This window comes from Lepeophtheirus salmonis, chromosome 2, assembly GCF_016086655.4.
Source record: "Lepeophtheirus salmonis chromosome 2, UVic_Lsal_1.4, whole genome shotgun sequence".
NCBI classification, from domain to species: domain Eukaryota; kingdom Metazoa; phylum Arthropoda; class Copepoda; order Siphonostomatoida; family Caligidae; genus Lepeophtheirus; species Lepeophtheirus salmonis.
This window is the reverse complement of record NC_052132.2, coordinates 12,367,142-12,385,443: the sequence shown is the minus strand read 5'-3', so window position 1 is coordinate 12,385,443 and position 18,302 is coordinate 12,367,142. Positions and strand designations below refer to the sequence as shown.

General features: G+C 33.6%; 6 protein-coding genes across 7 annotated transcripts; 3 read left to right on the top strand and 3 right to left on the bottom strand.

Moving 5' to 3' along the window:
* Window positions 1-391: 391 nt before the first annotated feature.
* LOC121132458 (protein TAPT1 homolog) lies at window positions 392-3,301 on the top strand. The gene is made up of 9 exons (XM_040727860.2): window positions 392-657; window positions 1,136-1,248; window positions 1,319-1,568; window positions 1,635-1,812; window positions 1,863-2,096; window positions 2,168-2,318; window positions 2,365-2,534; window positions 2,590-2,750; window positions 2,809-3,301. Coding segments are annotated over exons 2-9 (1,599 nt in total). The 5' UTR covers window positions 392-657; window positions 1,136-1,247; the 3' UTR covers window positions 3,263-3,301.
* Window positions 3,302-3,623: 322 nt separating this feature from the next.
* On the bottom strand, window positions 3,624-6,050 carry LOC121132459 (uncharacterized). 2 transcript variants are annotated; one of them, XM_040727862.2, is made up of 2 exons: window positions 5,889-6,050; window positions 3,624-4,431 (listed from the first exon to the last, which is right to left on the bottom strand). In XM_040727862.2, the coding sequence occupies exon 2, from the start codon at window positions 4,371-4,373 to the stop codon at window positions 3,735-3,737; it is 639 nt and encodes a 212-aa protein (XP_040583796.1). In that variant the 5' UTR covers window positions 4,374-4,431; window positions 5,889-6,050; the 3' UTR covers window positions 3,624-3,734. The 2 variants fall into 2 exon arrangements, with proteins under 2 accessions (XP_040583796.1, XP_040583797.1); XM_040727863.2 differs by having other exon boundaries at window positions 3,624-4,401.
* Window positions 6,051-7,502: 1,452 nt separating this feature from the next.
* Window positions 7,503-9,700, top strand: LOC121132460 (importin subunit alpha-5). Its single transcript, XM_040727864.2, has 4 exons — window positions 7,503-7,875; window positions 7,930-9,006; window positions 9,069-9,398; window positions 9,460-9,700. The coding sequence occupies exons 1-4, from the start codon at window positions 7,822-7,824 to the stop codon at window positions 9,565-9,567; spliced, it is 1,569 nt and encodes a 522-aa protein (XP_040583798.1). The 5' UTR covers window positions 7,503-7,821; the 3' UTR covers window positions 9,568-9,700.
* Window positions 9,701-11,899: 2,199 nt separating this feature from the next.
* Window positions 11,900-13,529, bottom strand: cni (protein cornichon). Its single transcript, XM_040727871.2, has 4 exons — window positions 13,300-13,529; window positions 13,043-13,224; window positions 12,835-12,978; window positions 11,900-12,763 (listed from the first exon to the last, which is right to left on the bottom strand). The coding sequence occupies exons 1-4, from the start codon at window positions 13,378-13,380 to the stop codon at window positions 12,733-12,735; spliced, it is 438 nt and encodes a 145-aa protein (XP_040583805.1). The 5' UTR covers window positions 13,381-13,529; the 3' UTR covers window positions 11,900-12,732.
* A 666-nt stretch (window positions 13,530-14,195) lies between these two features.
* On the top strand, window positions 14,196-16,640 carry LOC121132461 (uncharacterized). Its single transcript, XM_040727867.2, has 3 exons — window positions 14,196-14,322; window positions 14,559-16,031; window positions 16,097-16,640. The coding sequence occupies exons 2-3, from the start codon at window positions 14,642-14,644 to the stop codon at window positions 16,411-16,413; spliced, it is 1,707 nt and encodes a 568-aa protein (XP_040583801.1). The 5' UTR covers window positions 14,196-14,322; window positions 14,559-14,641; the 3' UTR covers window positions 16,414-16,640.
* Window positions 16,414-18,280, bottom strand: LOC121132462 (glomulin). Its single transcript, XM_040727868.1, has one exon. It carries the CDS (start codon window positions 18,278-18,280, stop codon window positions 16,601-16,603), a length of 1,680 nt encoding a protein of 559 aa, XP_040583802.1. The 3' UTR covers window positions 16,414-16,600.
* Window positions 18,281-18,302: the final 22 nt, after the last annotated feature.

The window sequence follows — 18,302 nt, the reverse complement described above, 5'->3', positions numbered from 1 at the left end:
GAACAATCACGACCAATAATATAGAAATTACTTCCCCATCTCCCCAATAATTCAAATATTTATTAGTTATTAGACTATTCCCTTTCAATCCCTTAACATAAAAGGTGAAGGAAACAATATTACTCTCGGGTTAAACCTCATCAGAAATTGAGCTGAAGCAGAATGAATATTATTTTTCTCCTTGGATTATAATGAAATGACCACCCTAGATCCACATTGAGAGTTGACCATGTATCTCATTATGGTGTAAAAATCAAAGTATGTAATTACTCATAAAATTCCATTATTTAAAGTATTAAGAAAACGTAGGATCATCCTTCGAGTGGATCGTGTCAAACGCATTTTTATTATCGACTTTAAATACGTAATTATTTTCTTTTTATGGCGTCAGAGGTCGTGACTGTATGGCACTGCAAAAAAGCAGCTGATTTTATGAGCAAAATTAAAATAACACACATCAATGTGAACGTTGTATGATGTAAATACTAAATATTATTATTAAATAATAACATTATTAATGTTTCTGTGAAAGTTCAAAAATATTACATTACATATTCTACTATTTGAGGCCTTTTTCTTTTGCCACCAAGTGTTCAACTCTGTCTATCAACGTAGAGAATTGAAGTCACTCACATAAATAGCTTATTTTTATTTGGGGTGAGTAAGATATGTAACTTGTAATTATGTATTACTAAATGTTGAGGTGTAGTATAATATTTAATTATCAGGTCATGTGTCACCTTTGCTTTTATTTTATTCATCATGAGTTAGGATGTATTTACTCTAGCTCAGGATTCAATAGACAATAATTCACAATATTAAATAGTAATTAGTATTTAACAAATAATATATATTATGCCTAATGATATGGGATTCATTGGCAAATTTTTATCTTATTTTTTACAATAAGATATTCTTATCAAATCTGTCGTCAAGTTGATTGAGTTTATTTTATATATCATTATTGACTTGGCCGAGTAAAGGGAATGTAAACGGCAGCACTATGTATTTATTAATAATAATCATCACATACATAGCTTTATCATTCCTATTTTTTTTTTTTTTTTTTTTTGCGTACATATATTCGCATGTATTTTTATATTTAATGTTCCTAAAGTTAGTATTTTTTTTCCAGTTGTCAAAAGGATGGGTACTGAAATTTACACTAGTTTAATCCGAATGACATGACTCAAATCCTATGCAACGACTATATTTTCTACAAATAAACAAGACAAAATATCTATAAAAGTAAGCTTATATAGTACTGTAATGATTTATAGATAGATGATATCTCAATCCTTTGATTCCACATGTCTAGTGTCTTTGTGGGGGCAAATTAGGAGTGAAATCACTCGTGAATACATACTGCAGAATGATGAAGGGCGCTATACGATGCGGCGTCGTAAAATGTACGCATTTATGACGATTCCGTTGGAATTGGAGACTTTTATGAGCTATGGAATCCTACATTGCCTGGATTCCTTTTTATTTGTTTTTACATTCCTACCTCTAAGATTTATTTCTGCAGTATTGTCAGTATTTGGGCGGATACTTGTATCTATCATAGGGTTCGTACAATATTTTCTACATATAACTACTTATTTTTCAAAAAAAAAAAAAAAAAATGTTTTTAGAATAAAACGCACTCCAATGGTTCAAATATGTCGTCCAGCAGAGAAAATCGATATCCTCCGAGGAACTATCATTGTTTTATGTGTTTATTTTATGGCCTTCTTCGATACATCTATGATGTATCATATTATAAAGAGTCAATCCGTAATCAAATTATATGTGTTTTACAACATGCTTGAGGTATTAGTTTCCTGGCTGTATGTATACCTATTTATATACTTATGAATTAGGTGGGAGATCGCTTATGTTCAGCGTTTGGTCAAGACACCATTGATACCCTCTTTTGGACTGCAACTCAACCACAAAAACCAAGGAAGCATTATATTAGCTTTATTCCGCTTATGTTTATTGCCTTAGTCTATGCTTTCCTTCATACTTTGTTGATACTTTTACAAGCAACTACGCTTAATGTAGCTATCAACGCTGCAAACAAAGCCTTATTAACGATCATGATGTCCAATAATGTAGGACTAGATAATTAATCATAGGATTAGTGTTGTAATGTATTTAATTCGTTTTTTAAAATACCATTTAGTTTGTAGAGCTTAAAAGTTCTGTTTTTAAGAAATTCGATAAAAAGAATCTTTTCCATGTCTCGTGCAGTGATGTGAGGGAAAGATTCCATCTCTGTGCTCTCCTATTTATAGTCGTAGTTCAAACCATGAAGGAGTATGGATGGAAAGAAGGTATGCTTATAATTTGAATATTACATATGCAATATCTACTTTTCAGAATGCTTTTGGTCCTTGGCCCCCGAGTGTTTAATGATCATGTTTGTTGAGTTTATGGTTGATTGGATCAAACATGCCTTTATTACCAAATTTAATGAGGTCTCCACGGATGTTTATCGGGACTATACTACATCCTTAGCTTATGATCTTGCTCAATCTAAACAAAAATCGGTACAACTTAAGGAGTTTGATATTTTATCATTTCATATTTAATATATTTTCTTAGTCAAGTTCGGATCATAGCGATTGGATATCTCGAAGAATGGGATTCATTCCTCTTCCTGTGGGTGTTGTTATTATTCGGGTGATAAGTACTTCAGTTCAAATTGATACCATACAGTCCGTAATTCTTCTCATATTGGCCTATATATCATTGCTGTCGTGTCGGTAAGAGTTAATACACGGTGTATCAAGTTCTTTTTATTCATGTATACAATTATTTCAGAATTCTAGTTTTTGTCCTTGTTATGGGTAAAGGTTGCAATCTAATAAACGAACATAAGAATAAGTTATATGAAGAAGAGTTCAAAAATGAAGAGGATAAAGTTTGTGATATTTTAGGGCCTAATTCAAAAGTTCTGGATGTGCAAAAGCCTCAACCTCAAGAAATAATAGGAAATGATACTTTCCTTGAGAAGGAGGATCTAGTAATGACCATCGATTCTCATGTGAGGGTTCGAAAAAGAACAATTACAAGCCCCCCGCCTTATTGTGATGATCGCCTTGTTAACTTAAATTTTGGAAACACGTCTGTCGAAGGAGAAAAAGTAGAAATAATGAATTCTCCTCGGACTCTTTTCGTTAAAAATCGATCCATATCGACGCCAGATCTAATCAAACGAAATGTAACGGAGTGGCCTGATTCTGCTGTGCTTAAAACCAATGTCTCTCAAATGTAAAGTCTATATTTATTATTATATTGGTATTTTTGTAACTTATTTTATGTTTGATTTATTTTCTACCCATCGAGCCGTTAGGTGGTATTGGTAAAAGTAGTACCGTCGGTTGACAAACTTTTTTACTATTTTTTTTATTTTGTATTCCTTATAGTTAGGGGATACTTAAATATCGAAACTAACTCTAAGCTAGTGTAAATTAATTGTTTATTTCGTTAGAATCTCAGAGATAATTTATTAAGACCCATTTTTTGGCAATTTTATTTGAGGAGCTTTATATAAAATTTGAAGAACTAACAGATCTTCATTTTTATAATAAATGGCGACACATTTAACATTTACGTAAATGAATGACATGGTAAAATCGATATTTACATTTGAGTTTTATTAAATGAAAAAAATAGATTTTTCAAAAGACTAATTACACAATTACAATTATCACAATAATAAGACTGCACGATTATGTAGGAATTTTTCACTTCTTCAAGGCAAGAAGACGGAATACTGAACCTGTTCCATTATGATACTTTCCTTCTTTGAGGTCAACAATTTCTTCTTTCAAGAACAAGATTTCAAATCCTTCGAAAATATCCTCTATTTCCGCCCTTGAAAATAGAAATTCAAAATTATGAGGTCCTCCAACATTGGGATTTTTCTCTCGGTATGGTAGATGCTTGTCACTAAACATTTCTGCTATAACATAGCCTCCTTTTTTCAAAAATGGAAACAGTCTTTGATAGTTCTTCTTTTTATCCTCTTTGGGAAAATGAAGGTATATGAAACCCAGAGCATCAAATTGATCATTTTCATAACTAACTTCAGCAATATCACATATGTTGTACTTTAAAGAAACGCCCTGAGATTGAGCTAAAGCTTCTGCCTTCACCTTCCCTTGAACACTTTTGTCAAAGGCAATGACATCCCATCCAATTTTAGCAGCAAAAACTCCATTTCGTCCCTCTCCCTCCGCAGGTAACAAGAGTTTCCCTGATGTTAACTTTTCAAGTTCAGACTTAAAAAATAAATTAGGGCCTTCACCGAAGGCATATTCCTTTTCGGAATATCGTAGATCCCAATTAGGGATTCTAGGTGTCGTACTCGTTGAATCAGACATATTAATTATCAGAATTGGTTTACTCAAACTATTTTTTTGTTTTTGGAAAAATATTTAACTTTTTATTTAGATATATTGATTTGAACTATGAGTTCTAATACTATATTTGGAGGAACACAACTCCAATGGTGAAAAATATCATTTTTCATGAGAAAATATACTTGGTAAACTCATATGAATATTGTACAATTATAAGACTATAATATTTGTCGAGTTGTAATTTTATCTCGATAAATTGTGGTATTTTAAGAAACTCATACATTTTGGGATAATAATTGAAATTTTACAACAAAAATTGAATAAAAAATGATTAATTTACTCAATATACAACTTAAAATCAAAGTAGATATTTATTAAATAGTTTTCTTAAGTAAAATTTTAAAAAAACTATTAAACTAATCATTTTAACTGATTAATTTGCTCTTCAAAAACTTACGTTAACTTCAGATCGTATTTCTATTAGATTATGAATTAAGTTTTAACCAAATAATATAAAATGATAAATCTCCCATTGATTTTTGAATAATAATGTAGTTAACTCATAATGATGATTATACATTTATATGTTAGTTGCCTAACAAAAAGGGATAGAAAACTTCATACAGACTTTATCGATAGCTCATATCTCCAATTCATGAGTTTAAAAGGATCAAAATAATGTAATTTTCAGTAATTACATTTAATTGATCTGGGAGTTAGTAAAGTTTCATTTATTTATGCACAGAGTTGAATGGATTTGGAATTAGATTAAGTTATATAAAATAATATAAGATTTTTCCATATTAATAATGTAATTAATTTATTGAAATAAACAAAATTATTATATTTGGTGCCGAAATGGAACAAATTGGTAACTTCATGAGCTTAAAAGGATTAAAATAATGTAACTAGGTACATACAATTCCCATGAAGTAATGCTTATGCCTAAATAAATGAGCCAGGAGTCAGTAGTCACATGTATGTACTCAAGAGGTGGCTTAGAACACAGAAAATATGCATAATTATTTTATGATTTGGAGTCACAAATTTTAAAATCGCTTCAGATTCAGAGCCATGATTTCTAAATATTATAAATTAAACCACAAGAAACAATTCAAATCATAGTGTAGAAATTAAATTTAAATTCTCTGTCCCTAAAATAATTTATCAGCATAAACGATTTCATTACAACTGCACAAATCTAGAATCAATTATTCTTATTACATAGTTAAGAATAATATTTTGTGATTTTGGCTTTGAATCCAACCATTTGAATTATGCGACTCAAAACCCATTTGACTAATTGTGCAAAAACACTCTACTCTAACGATTGTATGAATAATTACATTATTATTGAAAGATTAATCGAAGAATAATATTTCATATTAATTCATTATTTGAATGAAACTTACTACAGAATGATCTTATAAATGTGGAATTTATCATCAAAAATGATATTTTCCACCACAACAGGTTACGTGATTGGAGCTTGTACTTCTTTAAATAGTATTAAAACTCATTGATTGAACGTTTTACGATAATGTGACTCGGGACAAAGTTAAAAGTCTTCCTTGAAATATACTGGCTGCTATCATGGATAACCACTAAATGGATGACGTCATGTTCTAAGCATTCAACGGTTTTTCTCCCACCTTGATAAACTTTCATACATGCGTACCTTAAGTTAAAGAAAATATCACTGCATACAATGACTCCTGACAACAGGGTATTTTTGTATCTATTAGAAGAAGTTTTAAAATTCCCTTTGCGTTATGCAAAAGGCATAGGACAAAAGTAGGATAGAAATCTGCACTATTATATACAATGCGTTAGATACATAAATTTGTTTGAAAATTAAACTAAATTATTACTGTATTATCAGTTTTAAAATGAAGATTTTATGCTTCATGGCCACAAAACGTAAAACAGACGCAAATCCAACGTGACTTTTCCCTTCCTTCAGCTCAATGACATTTTCTTCTATTGAGGAAATATCAAAGTTTGAGAAAATATTATGAATCAATTTTTCCTTCAATATTGGGATACTTTTCTCTATAAGCAACATGTTTCTCGCAAAATACTTCAACAATCACAAAACCTCCACTTATCAGAAATGGAAGCATTCTCCGTTATAATCTCTCATTCTCACTTCCCTCAAAATACAGATAAATAAACCAAATAGCATCAAACTCATTCTCTCCATACTTAACATGAGTAATATCTCTCACATCAAATTGTATATCTACTCCAGTGGCTGTAGCCGAAGGATCTGCTTTTAATTTCCCTTCTGAACTTCGATCAAATGCAACGACCTTCCATCCGATTTTAGCTGCAAAAACTGCGTTTCTTTCCTCATCGTTTCCAAGCAGTAACGAATTACCAAGAGGTTTTAATATTTCTAATTGCTCTTTAAAAAACTCATTGGGGCTCTCCCCGTTATAAAGTTCATTCCAGTCGACGGAGTCCACTATCTTTTTTGCAAAGGGTATGGCGCATCATAAAATTGGGTCTTTAATTGTTTGTTAAAACTACACGATAACTTTCTTTTTGTAAATAAACTAGTCCAAAAAGATAAATAATATGTTTTGTGCTAAGAGTATACATGTTTACTGTGGGGCACACATTTCGAGAAACATAAAAATTAATTAGTTAATTGTTTTTCTGCATAAAGTGCATACATAATGCAAATTTAGAAAGACTCACACTTAAAATATTAACTATTGTTAATAAGAGTTTCTTTAAATTAAGAATAATCATATTATTTTATTTTACTCCAACCACCATCCAAGATAAGATATTCAACAAGTTCGAGATACTTTTTGAGTTGATCTAAGTAATATGAAAGTAGGTTAGAATTAGAGGTGGATTCGGCTTAGAGCCGAGCTCGAATGCCTAATTTCCGAACCTCATTTTGTTAGTAGTTACTACATTCTGATGTTTTAAATATATTTAGCTCTCATGAGTGTATATCGGAATACTTTTATTGTATAGATTCAAGGTTAATAGAAATGCATTTCAATTAACCTTGGTATAGATTATCATATTTTGGCCCGAAACTTCGTAGTCCGATATTTTCAAGCCCGATCCATATCTAGTCGAAATAAAGTCTAGCTCTAAATACAACGGTTCTTCTTTTTAACTTTTTTACAGATACTGCTAAAAAATAAGGATAACTCTAGCTGCAAGAAAAATACAGCTAGCTGGAAAAGAAGCATGTTATTCGATCCAGACCAGATTATTAGTGTGTGACGTAATAAAAGTAGGGGTTTATGAGGTAAAGGACTCCGCTGACGTCATACTTCTTCTTCTTCTTCCTATCCTGAATTCAAAATAAAATCCGCGGTTTCTTTTTTGAATACACGTTCATCTTTTTTTCCCTCCCATTTCCTCTCAGTTACATTCTCGACTTCAGACTTGTACCTTGAATCAGAAAGACAGACGAGGATCCCTATTGCTTTGTAGCCTCAACATGAATCGTGAGAACCGTGTCAAGAACTATAAGAATAAAGGAAAGGACAGTGAGGTAAGGGTGAAAGGAAGGATCCGTTGTTGGAGGGATTTAAATTTTGTATTGTAGGAACTCCGGCGGAGACGGACGGAAGTGACTGTGGACCTACGTAAGGCGAAGAAGGAGGACGCCCTATGTAAGCGACGAAATGTGTCCTTGTTTGAGGCGGATGGAGGCCCCTTGAGTCCCATCAACGAGAACAAGGAGCGTACTCTGAGCGTGGAAGAGATAAGCGAAGGAATCATTAAGGATGAGGATCCCGGCCTCCAATTCAAGTGTGTGCAATCCACTCGCAAGATCCTCTCGAAGGAGAAGAACCCACCCATCAATAGTTTCATCAGTACGAAGAATATCCTTCCCAAGCTCGTGGAATGCTTGTCCCGATCGGAAAACCCCAAGCTCCAATTTGAAGCTGCCTGGGCACTCACGAATATTGCTTCTGGAACCTCTGTGCATACAAAAGCCGTGCTGGACGCGGGCGCCGTTCCCCATTTTATCAATCTGATTAGCTCCCCTGATGAGCAAGTCTGCGAACAGGCGGTTTGGGGTCTAGGAAACATTGCTGGGGATGGACCCGTCATGAGAGACTTCGTGGTTAACAACGGAATTCTGAAGCCCCTTCTCCGTCTGACGGAGCAGGACCACAACGTTCCCTTTTTGAGGAATGTGACGTGGGTCGTTTCCAATCTCTGCCGCAACAAGGATCCCTACCCTCCTCCAGAGGTTACACGACTCTGTCTTCCCGTCCTTGCTAAACTGGTCCATCACACGGATAATCAAGTTCTGGCAGATGCATGCTGGGCACTCTCATATGTCTCGGACGGATCTGATGATCGAATCCAGTATGTGGTAGATGCAGGTGTGATTCCTAAGCTCTTGCATCACATGTCCACAGGTGTAGGCAGTGTTCTCACTCCTGCACTCAGAACCATTGGAAATATTGTTACTGGAAGTGATACTCAGACAGATACGGTCATCGCCGCGGGTGGACTGTCTGCGCTAGCTAATTTGTTGAGGCACGAGAAAATGACCACTGTGAAGGAAGCCACTTGGGCCATCTCAAATATCACTGCTGGAAATAGAAATCAAATTCAAAAGGTCATTGATGAGAACATTCTTCCACTCATCGTCCAAATTCTTGCTGCAGTAAGTCTGGAGAAAGTATTCTTTATCTTTAAATCTATGTTGTTATTTTTCGTCTTCAATAGGGAGATTTCAAAGCTCAGAAGGAAGCGGCTTGGGCAGTATCTAATTTGACGTCCTGTGGATCCACAGAACAGACGATTGTATTACTTCAAACAGGTGTCTTGAAACCCCTTTGTGATCTTCTTAATACAAAGGATGACCTTATGGTCAGTGTCATTCTCGATAGTATAACAAACGTTATGAGTGCTGCTCAAAGTATTGGCGAGGTTGAAAAGGTTGGAGAGATTATTGAGGAGTGTGGAGGTCTCGATAAAATCGAGTCACTTCAAAATCACGCTAATGATAAAATTTATGAAAAGGCTCTCAAGATTATTCAAAATTTCTTTAGCGAGGTGAGAAGTCATTTTACTAATTCATTTAATCATACTTCTATGGTAATTTTTCTCATTTAAGGGAGACGACGAGGATGGTAATCTTGCACCAGAACAAAATCAAAATGGTTTTCAATTTGCTGACCCTTCCACCGTCCCTAACGGGGGTGGTCAAGGATTTCAATTTTAGTGAAATATTATTTCTTACCAATCATTTTATTTTTTTACATGTTGACAATTTCTTTTTAGTAGTCTTTTTTTGACTTATTGGGCTCTATCATTTAATAAAAGTAGCTTAATCGAGAAATATAATATATATCTTACTTTAAAGTTTTTCTTTTATTGGTGTGAACTTGTGCATTACATCATAGTGTGAGAAAATACTCGGACCGATTTACTTGTCGAGCCTCAAGGGAATTATAATCAGATGCTATGTTTTAACTTGACACTATAGCCTGATCTAAAGGTTCATTTATTTTACTTGCACATTTTAAAGCAGAATATCAGTCGTGTGGATTATACTCCATATATTAGTCTCATTTTTGAAATATTTTCTGGATTTACACTCGACGTTGACATAAATATAATGGATTTCTTTGTGGAGAAAAACTCCCTTACTATGTGGAGTTGTTTTTTCTGTTTTCAAACAAAGGATATTTTTATCTACATAATAATATGTAATCAATACATCAAAATTCGTTTATTTATTATCTCAAGTATACAGAAGAAGTATCAAACTAATGGTTGCAATCAACTTGAATGAGTACAAAGGATAGTATTTTCTTATTCTTTCAAATTATATTGGTTTGGACGTCTAGAAAAATATATTATCTATGAGACTGGGAATGCAGCATTAATGATTACATATTTGATATTATTGTAAGAAGAGGAAAGGAGAAACAAAGTGGCTTTCTCCTATTAGTCAAGGTACTTCATCTCTATTTTAAAATTACTTTAGAAGTACTAATTGTAAAAAATTAAAGCCCATTAGCATTCCTTGCTAGAAAAGTTGACTTACACCCCATTTTAAAGGGATAATGGTGATACACATATAAGAGTATACACGTCAATTATATAGCTAGTTCGGCCGATCCTCAAAGAAAATATACTATATCAACATCATGATTTCATGTACTTTCTCTCCTCATCAGAAGGGGAATATTACTTAAAAGCCTTTGGCAGCCTCAAACAAAAGAGAAAAAGGAATAAATTCAGAATAGCAAAAGAGTGTACTACTATATACGAATAACAAAAGTTGATTAAATTAAATATAATTGAGGACATAGTGTGTCATAGAATGAGTGTATCTACAAAATATGTAGAATGTATTTTGATTGAACTTCAAAATGATTATAATGGCGGATAAGCTAATAAATATGTCCAAAGAAACAAATCAAACAACGCGTCCTCTACAGATCGGACGGCCCATACTTCAAAAAGCAACTCCTAGTGCTGAAAGCTTAATATCGAATGCCCCAGGCACGGGTGTTTCCCAAACTTCTATTCTCTCAAAAATTAAAAATAGCACTAGTAACAAAGAAAAAAGTCTGTTGTTTTCTGCGAGCCTTTGACATTGCCAAGTCCAACAAATCCCAACAAACCTCCAATCATTCATCAGCAATTAAATTACTTATACGAAATTCATACAGACTCTAATTCCTCCTCTCCAATTCCTTCAGAAAGTGATTCTATTTCGTTCATAGAGTCTCAAGACTGCAAAAGTGAACTCATTACTCATGATGTGAACATTTTTAACGAAAATCTGAGAGCTCCCATTGCTTCTCCAGAGTCTTGTAAGATCCGGGATAGTTTTGCAGATAAAATTAAATCCAAAATTCATAAAAACAATGACAAATCAGTTGAAAAAAAGTTCTTCCTTAAGAAACATTGATATTTCTAATCCTGTGTTAAAATCCGAAATAGATTTAAAGGTAAATCTTATTCCTATTAACTCGTCTTTCTTAACCAACGAAGTTTCAATCTCTAAACGCAGCACCTACTCCCGCAATGACGTCCTAAGTAGAACCGCTGACGATTTTAACTCCCCACGTAAAACCAATAGCTCAAAAGAACGACCAATTTCTATTGCTATATTTCGTCCAGTGAGGCCTAGATCACCTCCTCCACCATGTCCAAGTAACAACAGCACAAAAGGAATCCTCAGTGAAAGCAAAAAAGACTCTCTCGACTTGGATGGTTATCAATGTGATCTACTTAAAGAAATATTATTAGAAGCAGATAAAAAAGTGGAGTCTGAGACCGGAGAGACGGAGCTCTGCTCTTCCATCATCACTCCCTCAAGATCGAATCAAAAATCAAATAGAAATACATGGCTTTAAGCTTTTTATCCATTCATTGTGAAATTATTTGAAAAATCATTCTTACTGATACATGCATAGATATAGATATATGTCAGACTTTATTATAATTAACGTGTCTTGGTTCTATAGACAATGTGAAACTCCCAGGACATAGTTTTTTAAGATACAACCTATCCTATTTGATCATATATATGTAATATGTGAAGTAAAAAGTTATGATAGTTTTATTTTGACAATAAAATTAAAATACATAGTTAGAATCATCATATTTAGATGGTTACAAACAGTTTTTTGGCTAATCTTCAGTTTCTGGGCAATGGAATAAGTGATCACATGTTGGTCCAACTCGACGATTTCTATTATCTTATCGACATTTTCGGCGTACATATTAACAGAACGGAATTGTTAGAACCATCACTTTGCTATTGCATTCGATACTGTATTGAGTCCATAAACAGCACCATTTTTTTGGCTGCCTGCTCCATCATTTCACCTTGATCGTAGTGATTCTGAAGAATGTATGCTTCACCAAACATAAAACTGTAAATGTACTTTTTTAAGTGTATGCTTAACCCTTAAGCATACATTAAGATTTTTTTTTATGCAATGCATTAATCGTGAGATATAGCTCCCAAAAAACATCTAGCGAAAAACGCTCAGAACTTTTTACTTAACTTAATATATATATATTTATCAATTCACTGAAAACGCTTCATTATGTAACTTTTTGATTGTATCAATGCATTAAAAAATTGACAATAAAAAGTTATGGCCAATAGTTTAATTAACATTTGGATTCATTAATTATATTAATAAAAAAAGCTCTATTTTTTGTTCTGTGTCTATGACTATTTATTAAAGAATTGAGATACTTATTTTTAAATTAAAATATTAATAAGTGATGCCCAGTGAATAATTTTTGGCTTATAATCCACATACGATCGTGATTTTCCCTATGATCATACCAAAGCTTAAAAACAAACATTTCATGAGAGACCACTAAGAACCATTTAACCAAGTTTGATTAAAAAACACTACGTGGACACGACGAGAGAGTAAATGAATCTGCAATGAAATAAAACAAGGAATGTTAGTGGGGGACGATTCTTAATATCCACACGATAATTGGATTTTACCCATAGATGTAATAAATGAAAGAGAGTACGTAGAATGCAAGTTTGATCCAGCCCTCTCGGTGGCATTTATTCAAAGTATTGGCGTTCATAATGCTTGTGGGATCGTACAAACCAAATCCTGACATTACAGGCCGATTTTGATATCTAGAATTGAATTGACTCATTAATCCTCCATGAACGAATTAATTAATGTTCTTGTTCGTAATACCTGTATATGTGGTATGCAATGAGCGGAACATTTATAAACAGACTTATAAACTCTTCAGATATGAGAAATAAAAGATTAAAAAAGACGTGAAGTCCATACTCGATGGGAACCAGGGGATTCAGATTATTACACTGATCAATGGGGTTCTTATAATCCGTTTTCAACTCGTCAAATGCAATAATCTGCGGAGAAAGGGAAATTAATAATTAATCAACTGAGTAGTGATTGTGAAGAAATGGTCCATGGAGGATCCTTACGTGATAAATAGCGAAGAAGATGAGAAAGGCATCTACAATGAGAGCCATGATGTAGGAAAAAGCTGCAAAGGTAAACGACATTTTCGTACTCGATGCAAAGGATATTGGATTGGAAAAGCCGATAAAGATACCAACAGGACGCGTATCCTCCCTTCTGCAGCTTGTAGACTTAGTGAATACTGTTAACTGTCCCTATTCCCTATTGTCTATTTGAGGTTTCAAAGCTGACTAGCAGTAGGGGGAAACTGGCTCAGGCTTCCCTATTATTAGTATTTCTCCATTCGCTCCTGAGTGTTCTGCTGCTCTCAAATAATATTTTTTTTAAAACACACGCAAGGATTCACGTGACGTCATTACAATTTTCATCAGAAATCGACCATTACTAGCTCAGCAGAGTAAAAATGTTGAATATTAATTCAGCTAATTAATGAGACATTTATTAGTAATTTAATCATTTCTAACTAATTTATATCCCTTACTAATTTGAAGTATATAAAGCAATATTAATTTTTATATGAATTAAGTATTGTATAAATTTATCTCTCAAGCCATTCCTTACTTTAATATATAAACATAAACGTATTTATAAAAAAATCAAAGATGAACTTATAAAGATTATCAGATAATTTAATAGTCACTCATTATATTATTTATGATTAATTAAACAAAATGTGTTTTTTTCCTTATTAAGGTAGTCTTTCATCATTGTCAGTTTACAGAAAAGTAATGGGTATAAAATTTCCTGAATTACTCATTATTAAGAACCCAATATAATGTTCTCCAATAAATTGTGAGTTCTTACATGGGGAAGTACGAGACGTACAACCATTAGCCTCCAAATATGGTTGTAATTCAATATTGCATTAGTGGAGTATTAAATGTATTGTTATAAGGTAGTTCGGGCCGAGTGCCAAATTTGATAGAGCTTAAAATAGTTGTATAAGACATTTAGGTCAAAAATATCAAAGTGATCGGATTTGGCAGTGAAGTTATTGATCCAGGATTGAAAATGTATGACTAGCTGTATGTATCATTTTTAATTTTTGGCGATGAGGAAGTAGAGCGTTGAGTGACGTCATTCGGCATTCAGATTGAGAGATTTTCTCCCGTTTTGCTCTTTAACTGTTTTCTCAGTCGAAGAAGACGAGCTATTTATTACTGAGTAGCTGCCGAGTTTCCTCAGTTTTATAATTTAATATTAATTATATAATAACTAACAAGACTATTATCTATTTTTTTAGTAATTAATTACTTTTTAGTACGCACATTTAATTTGTGATCTAAATGACGACGGTTTTCTGTGACTGAAGTGTAGTATATCTACTTCCCTTTTACTGTATGTATGACCAGTCTTCCTCTCTCTCCTGGTTTAAAAATAGGAATTTATGACGAACATGAACAGGCTATAGCAAGCATGGACACCGCTGAAGACTCTTCTCAAGCTTCGGAGCCTTGCGACGACTCTGGCTCATCTTCTTCTGGCTCAGATTCCGAATCAGATAATAATAATGCATCTTCCTCCTCCTCTTCTTCGAATGAAGATGAGGGATCCTCTCCTAAGTGTGCCATTTGTCTTTACAAATTAAAAACTCAATTGCTTGGAACTCCCAAGTCCTGCTCTCACACATTCTGCCTTCTTTGTATTCAGGAATGGACCAAAAATGTAAATACTTGTCCCATCGACAGAAAAACCTTCCAATCCATATGCGTAAAAGAGGCTCTTGAGGGCCCAATCCTCCGAGAAGAACCCATTTCCAAAGACAAAAAAGAAGTAAAAGAGCCGGAAATTCTTGTGTTCGATACTCAAACGTTTTGTGAAAGATGTGGCTCTGGAGAACAGGAGGATTCGCTACTTTTATGTGATGGATGTGATCTTGGATATCATACTTATTGCTTAAATCCAGTGCTCAATGCAGTCCCTTCGGGAAGATGGTATTGTCCCACTTGCTCAAGCAATGGTCTGCATAGTGATTATTTAATAAATAGAGAGTCTGTGTCACGAACCATTGAATATGTGCGTATTGTGAAAAGGGTACGACGTCAAAGAGGTTCTACTAGAACAGCCTCACATAAGAAACGGAGATCCAAGAAATTGACAAAAAGACAGAGAAGGAAAATAAAACGTGATGTAAAAAAACGAGAATTAAAAAAAAAACGTGAGGAAGCTTCTATTTTTGATGGCCCTGCAGGATTTTCTCTTTTTAGTGATCCAAATGGACTAATTAATATTGAGGATGATGAAGAGCATACACCTATCCCTTCCACATCCGTTATGACTCCTGCTGAGGCCTACAGGTCATTATTAGAAGCAAGCAAAAAGGACACTAAGAAAGTAATAGCAGCCGATGAAACGGGTTGTGATTTACTATCAACTATCATTGGTGAGTCCTCTAGCTGGAAAAAAACTGCTGTTAAACGTCAAACAGAATTTAATCCGAGAAAGGAAATATACACAAAGAGTGAACATATTGCGGGTCCAAGCTCATCAGTAATATCAACCATGGCAAGTAGGAGCATCATGCTAAACAAAGAACTTGCAAAAAAGAAGGTGGCAACAGATAAAAAATCTCCAAACAAAGAATCCAATCCAGTCAAAAATAAGAATGTTAAAAAGAATCTAGACTACCTTTTCGAAAGTCCAGAAAACGAACCCTCAACTTCCAGCTCTAATTTGTCAAACGGTGTCACAGTAGCCCCAATAGAAAGTAAAATGACATCTTCAAGTGTAAAATGTAAAAATTTGATATTAAATCTAATCATTGTTCATGATGTTATATTTGTTATTCAACTTATTTAGGTAAAGAAAGTACAAATTCGATTGAAGTTATGAAGAACAAGAAAATGATTAGTCAGACAAGCAACAAACAATTGGAGTCCAAAGTTAAATTCCAAAACGAAATAGCAGCTACTGTTAAAAAATATCTAAAGCCTCAGTATCTCAAAAACATAATTTCAAAGGAAAGCTATAAAATCATAATGTCCAAGTCTGTTGACAAGGTATACCAAGGAAGTAAGGATCGAACACAAAAATTATGCGAAAATAATATCAAACACCTGGTTCTGGCGTATGTTGATAGATATAAAATTGATGATAGTAAAAGAGCTCAGGCCTGATTACAAAAATAATTAATGAATCATATATTTTCACAATTGTAGCTCAATACAAGCATCACATTGTATATCGACAACATATATATATATTGACACACAATCATTATATCTTTGACGATATCATATTTAAATATTTTCTAGCTCAATGAAAATAATTATTATTATAAATAATAAATATGTTCGCACTAATCTAAGGAACATTCCTGCGATTAATGAAATCTTTTAGTCTACTCAAAGAAAATTCAATCATTTCAAACGTGTTAATAGCGGAGTTGATAACATTTTTCATTTCTTCTTTACTCATATCTGGTATCGGTCTTCCCCCAACCATGAGAGATACTTCGGGTCCATCAGAGGATTTCTCATTTTTTAATTTTAATTTGTAATGCTCCTTTGAAATTATTAAACCATCTTGGAGAGGATTAATAAAACACTGATTGAGCTCTTCTCTCATGTCCCATATTTCTGTTTTATTTTGAGTGTCTCGAGCGAATAATGCGTACAACGCATTCAAAACGGATTGTAGTTCGTCACTAACTTCAAGTAAATCTGTTTCTGCTCCATGTGATAGTTGACATACAGTTCTAATGATGTAGCGCATACTGTCACCCATATATTGAGAGAGAGGACAATCCTCTTCAAGGTTATGCAAAACAGTATCTTTCCATTTCGTAACAACATCTCCAATGAGACCGGAATGATTGCTTAGGTGTATAATGGTCTTGAAAAAAGTAACACGGTTTTCCAGGGAAAATGATTGATAATATAAGTTGTAATTGTTATATGCCAGCATTCGATATTCACTCAGGTCATGGTAAACAATTACTTTGACAAGTGCCGCAATGAAGTCCTTGTGAATCACGAAATTTAGATTTTCTTCTTTTAAGCATCTATGAGGTAAGGACTTAACGATCGCATTGAAAAGTATAAGACCCTTAAATACAGCCATTTCATTTACTTCGGATAAAAATATGGTCACATAGGGTAGGAGTGTCTTGAATATGTACAGATTGTTATAGACAAGAGGCAATCTCTCCTTGTTGATACCTTCTCCAAAAATGAGATAATACACAACTCCCATGGACTGTTCAGTAAAACGGCTGTTTTCAAAATTTGTTTTCCCTTCCACATTTTTGAGTTTGAACATGAGCTTCTTATACAGTCCCGACAGAGATAAGGGATTAGGTACTAGCTCAAAAAGATGATTTAATAGGGTTTTGGAAACAATCAAAGCTCTTGACTCGAAGGTTTTTTCTTCCTCAACATGCAAATTTAAGTAGATGATTGGCTTATGGAAAATATTGAGAATAAAAGTAGAGATTTCGTCTTTTATTTCAGGGTCTGTATGAAGAACTTTCATTATGGGATTCAAGATCACTTCAGTAAAAGATTCCACAGTCTTCAAGCGTTTTATAACTTCAGGATCATTTTCTAAAAGCAACCTATCAGATTTCTCTAAGCATTTTGAAGTAAGAGGTCTATAGGAATGTAAATGACTCATCAAAGTACTGAAAGACAAGAGCCATGATGATTTTTTGGCCTTGTCAGGGAGTCTAAAAAGAACTTTTGAGAGGGCAGGTAATACATTTAAGCAGCAAACTGAATCTGAAAAGGATTCGCAACTTTCTAATAAAACAATGAGTGATTCCTTAGGATTTCCATACTCAACAACGATTTCTAAGAGATCGCTACAAGTAGCGATCAAGATAGGACATTTTGTATTAATTTCATCGGTTATATATGTGGATATGAGAGAGATCAAGTCCCAAGCTACTTCATCCATTTCCTTTCGATCCAGTTTTTTCTGGAACATCTCTCGTGCACCCACCGTATCCCAAGCATCCAAATATTTCTTTAGTTTAGCTTCCATATTTGTATATAGTTGAAGTATA

Bases quoted from the DNA above. Each gene is read 5' to 3' on its own strand.
- LOC121132458 (XM_040727860.2), top strand. The intron at 1,813-1,862 runs GTATTAGTTTCC...CTTATGAATTAG, and splicing joins TGTTTTACAACATGCTTGAG to GTGGGAGATCGCTTATGTTC. The intron at 2,319-2,364 runs GTATGCTTATAA...TCTACTTTTCAG, and splicing joins GGAGTATGGATGGAAAGAAG to AATGCTTTTGGTCCTTGGCC.
- LOC121132459 (XM_040727863.2), bottom strand. From the start codon at position 5,947: ATGATAGCAGCCAGTATATTTCAAGGAAGACTTTTAACTTTGTCCCGA. The intron at 4,402-5,888 runs GTAAAACGTTCA...ACAAAAAAATAG, and splicing joins TTGTCCCGAGTCACATTATC to TTTGAGTAAACCAATTCTGA.
- LOC121132460 (XM_040727864.2), top strand. From the start codon at position 7,822: ATGAATCGTGAGAACCGTGTCAAGAACTATAAGAATAAAGGAAAGGAC. The intron at 7,876-7,929 runs GTAAGGGTGAAA...TTTGTATTGTAG, and splicing joins ATAAAGGAAAGGACAGTGAG to GAACTCCGGCGGAGACGGAC. The intron at 9,399-9,459 runs GTGAGAAGTCAT...TTCTCATTTAAG, and splicing joins TTCAAAATTTCTTTAGCGAG to GGAGACGACGAGGATGGTAA.
- cni (XM_040727871.2), bottom strand. From the start codon at position 13,380: ATGTCGTTTACCTTTGCAGCTTTTTCCTACATCATGGCTCTCATTGTA. The intron at 13,225-13,299 runs GTAAGGATCCTC...CTTTCTCCGCAG, and splicing joins TCTTCTTCGCTATTTATCAC to ATTATTGCATTTGACGAGTT. The intron at 12,764-12,834 runs GTAAAATCCAAT...ATTTCATTGCAG, and splicing joins TTCATTTATTACATCTATGG to ATTCATTTACTCTCTCGTCG.
- LOC121132461 (XM_040727867.2), top strand. From the start codon at position 14,642: ATGACCAGTCTTCCTCTCTCTCCTGGTTTAAAAATAGGAATTTATGAC. The intron at 16,032-16,096 runs GTAAAAATTTGA...CAACTTATTTAG, and splicing joins GACATCTTCAAGTGTAAAAT to GTAAAGAAAGTACAAATTCG.
- LOC121132462 (XM_040727868.1), bottom strand. From the start codon at position 18,280: ATGGAAGCTAAACTAAAGAAATATTTGGATGCTTGGGATACGGTGGGT.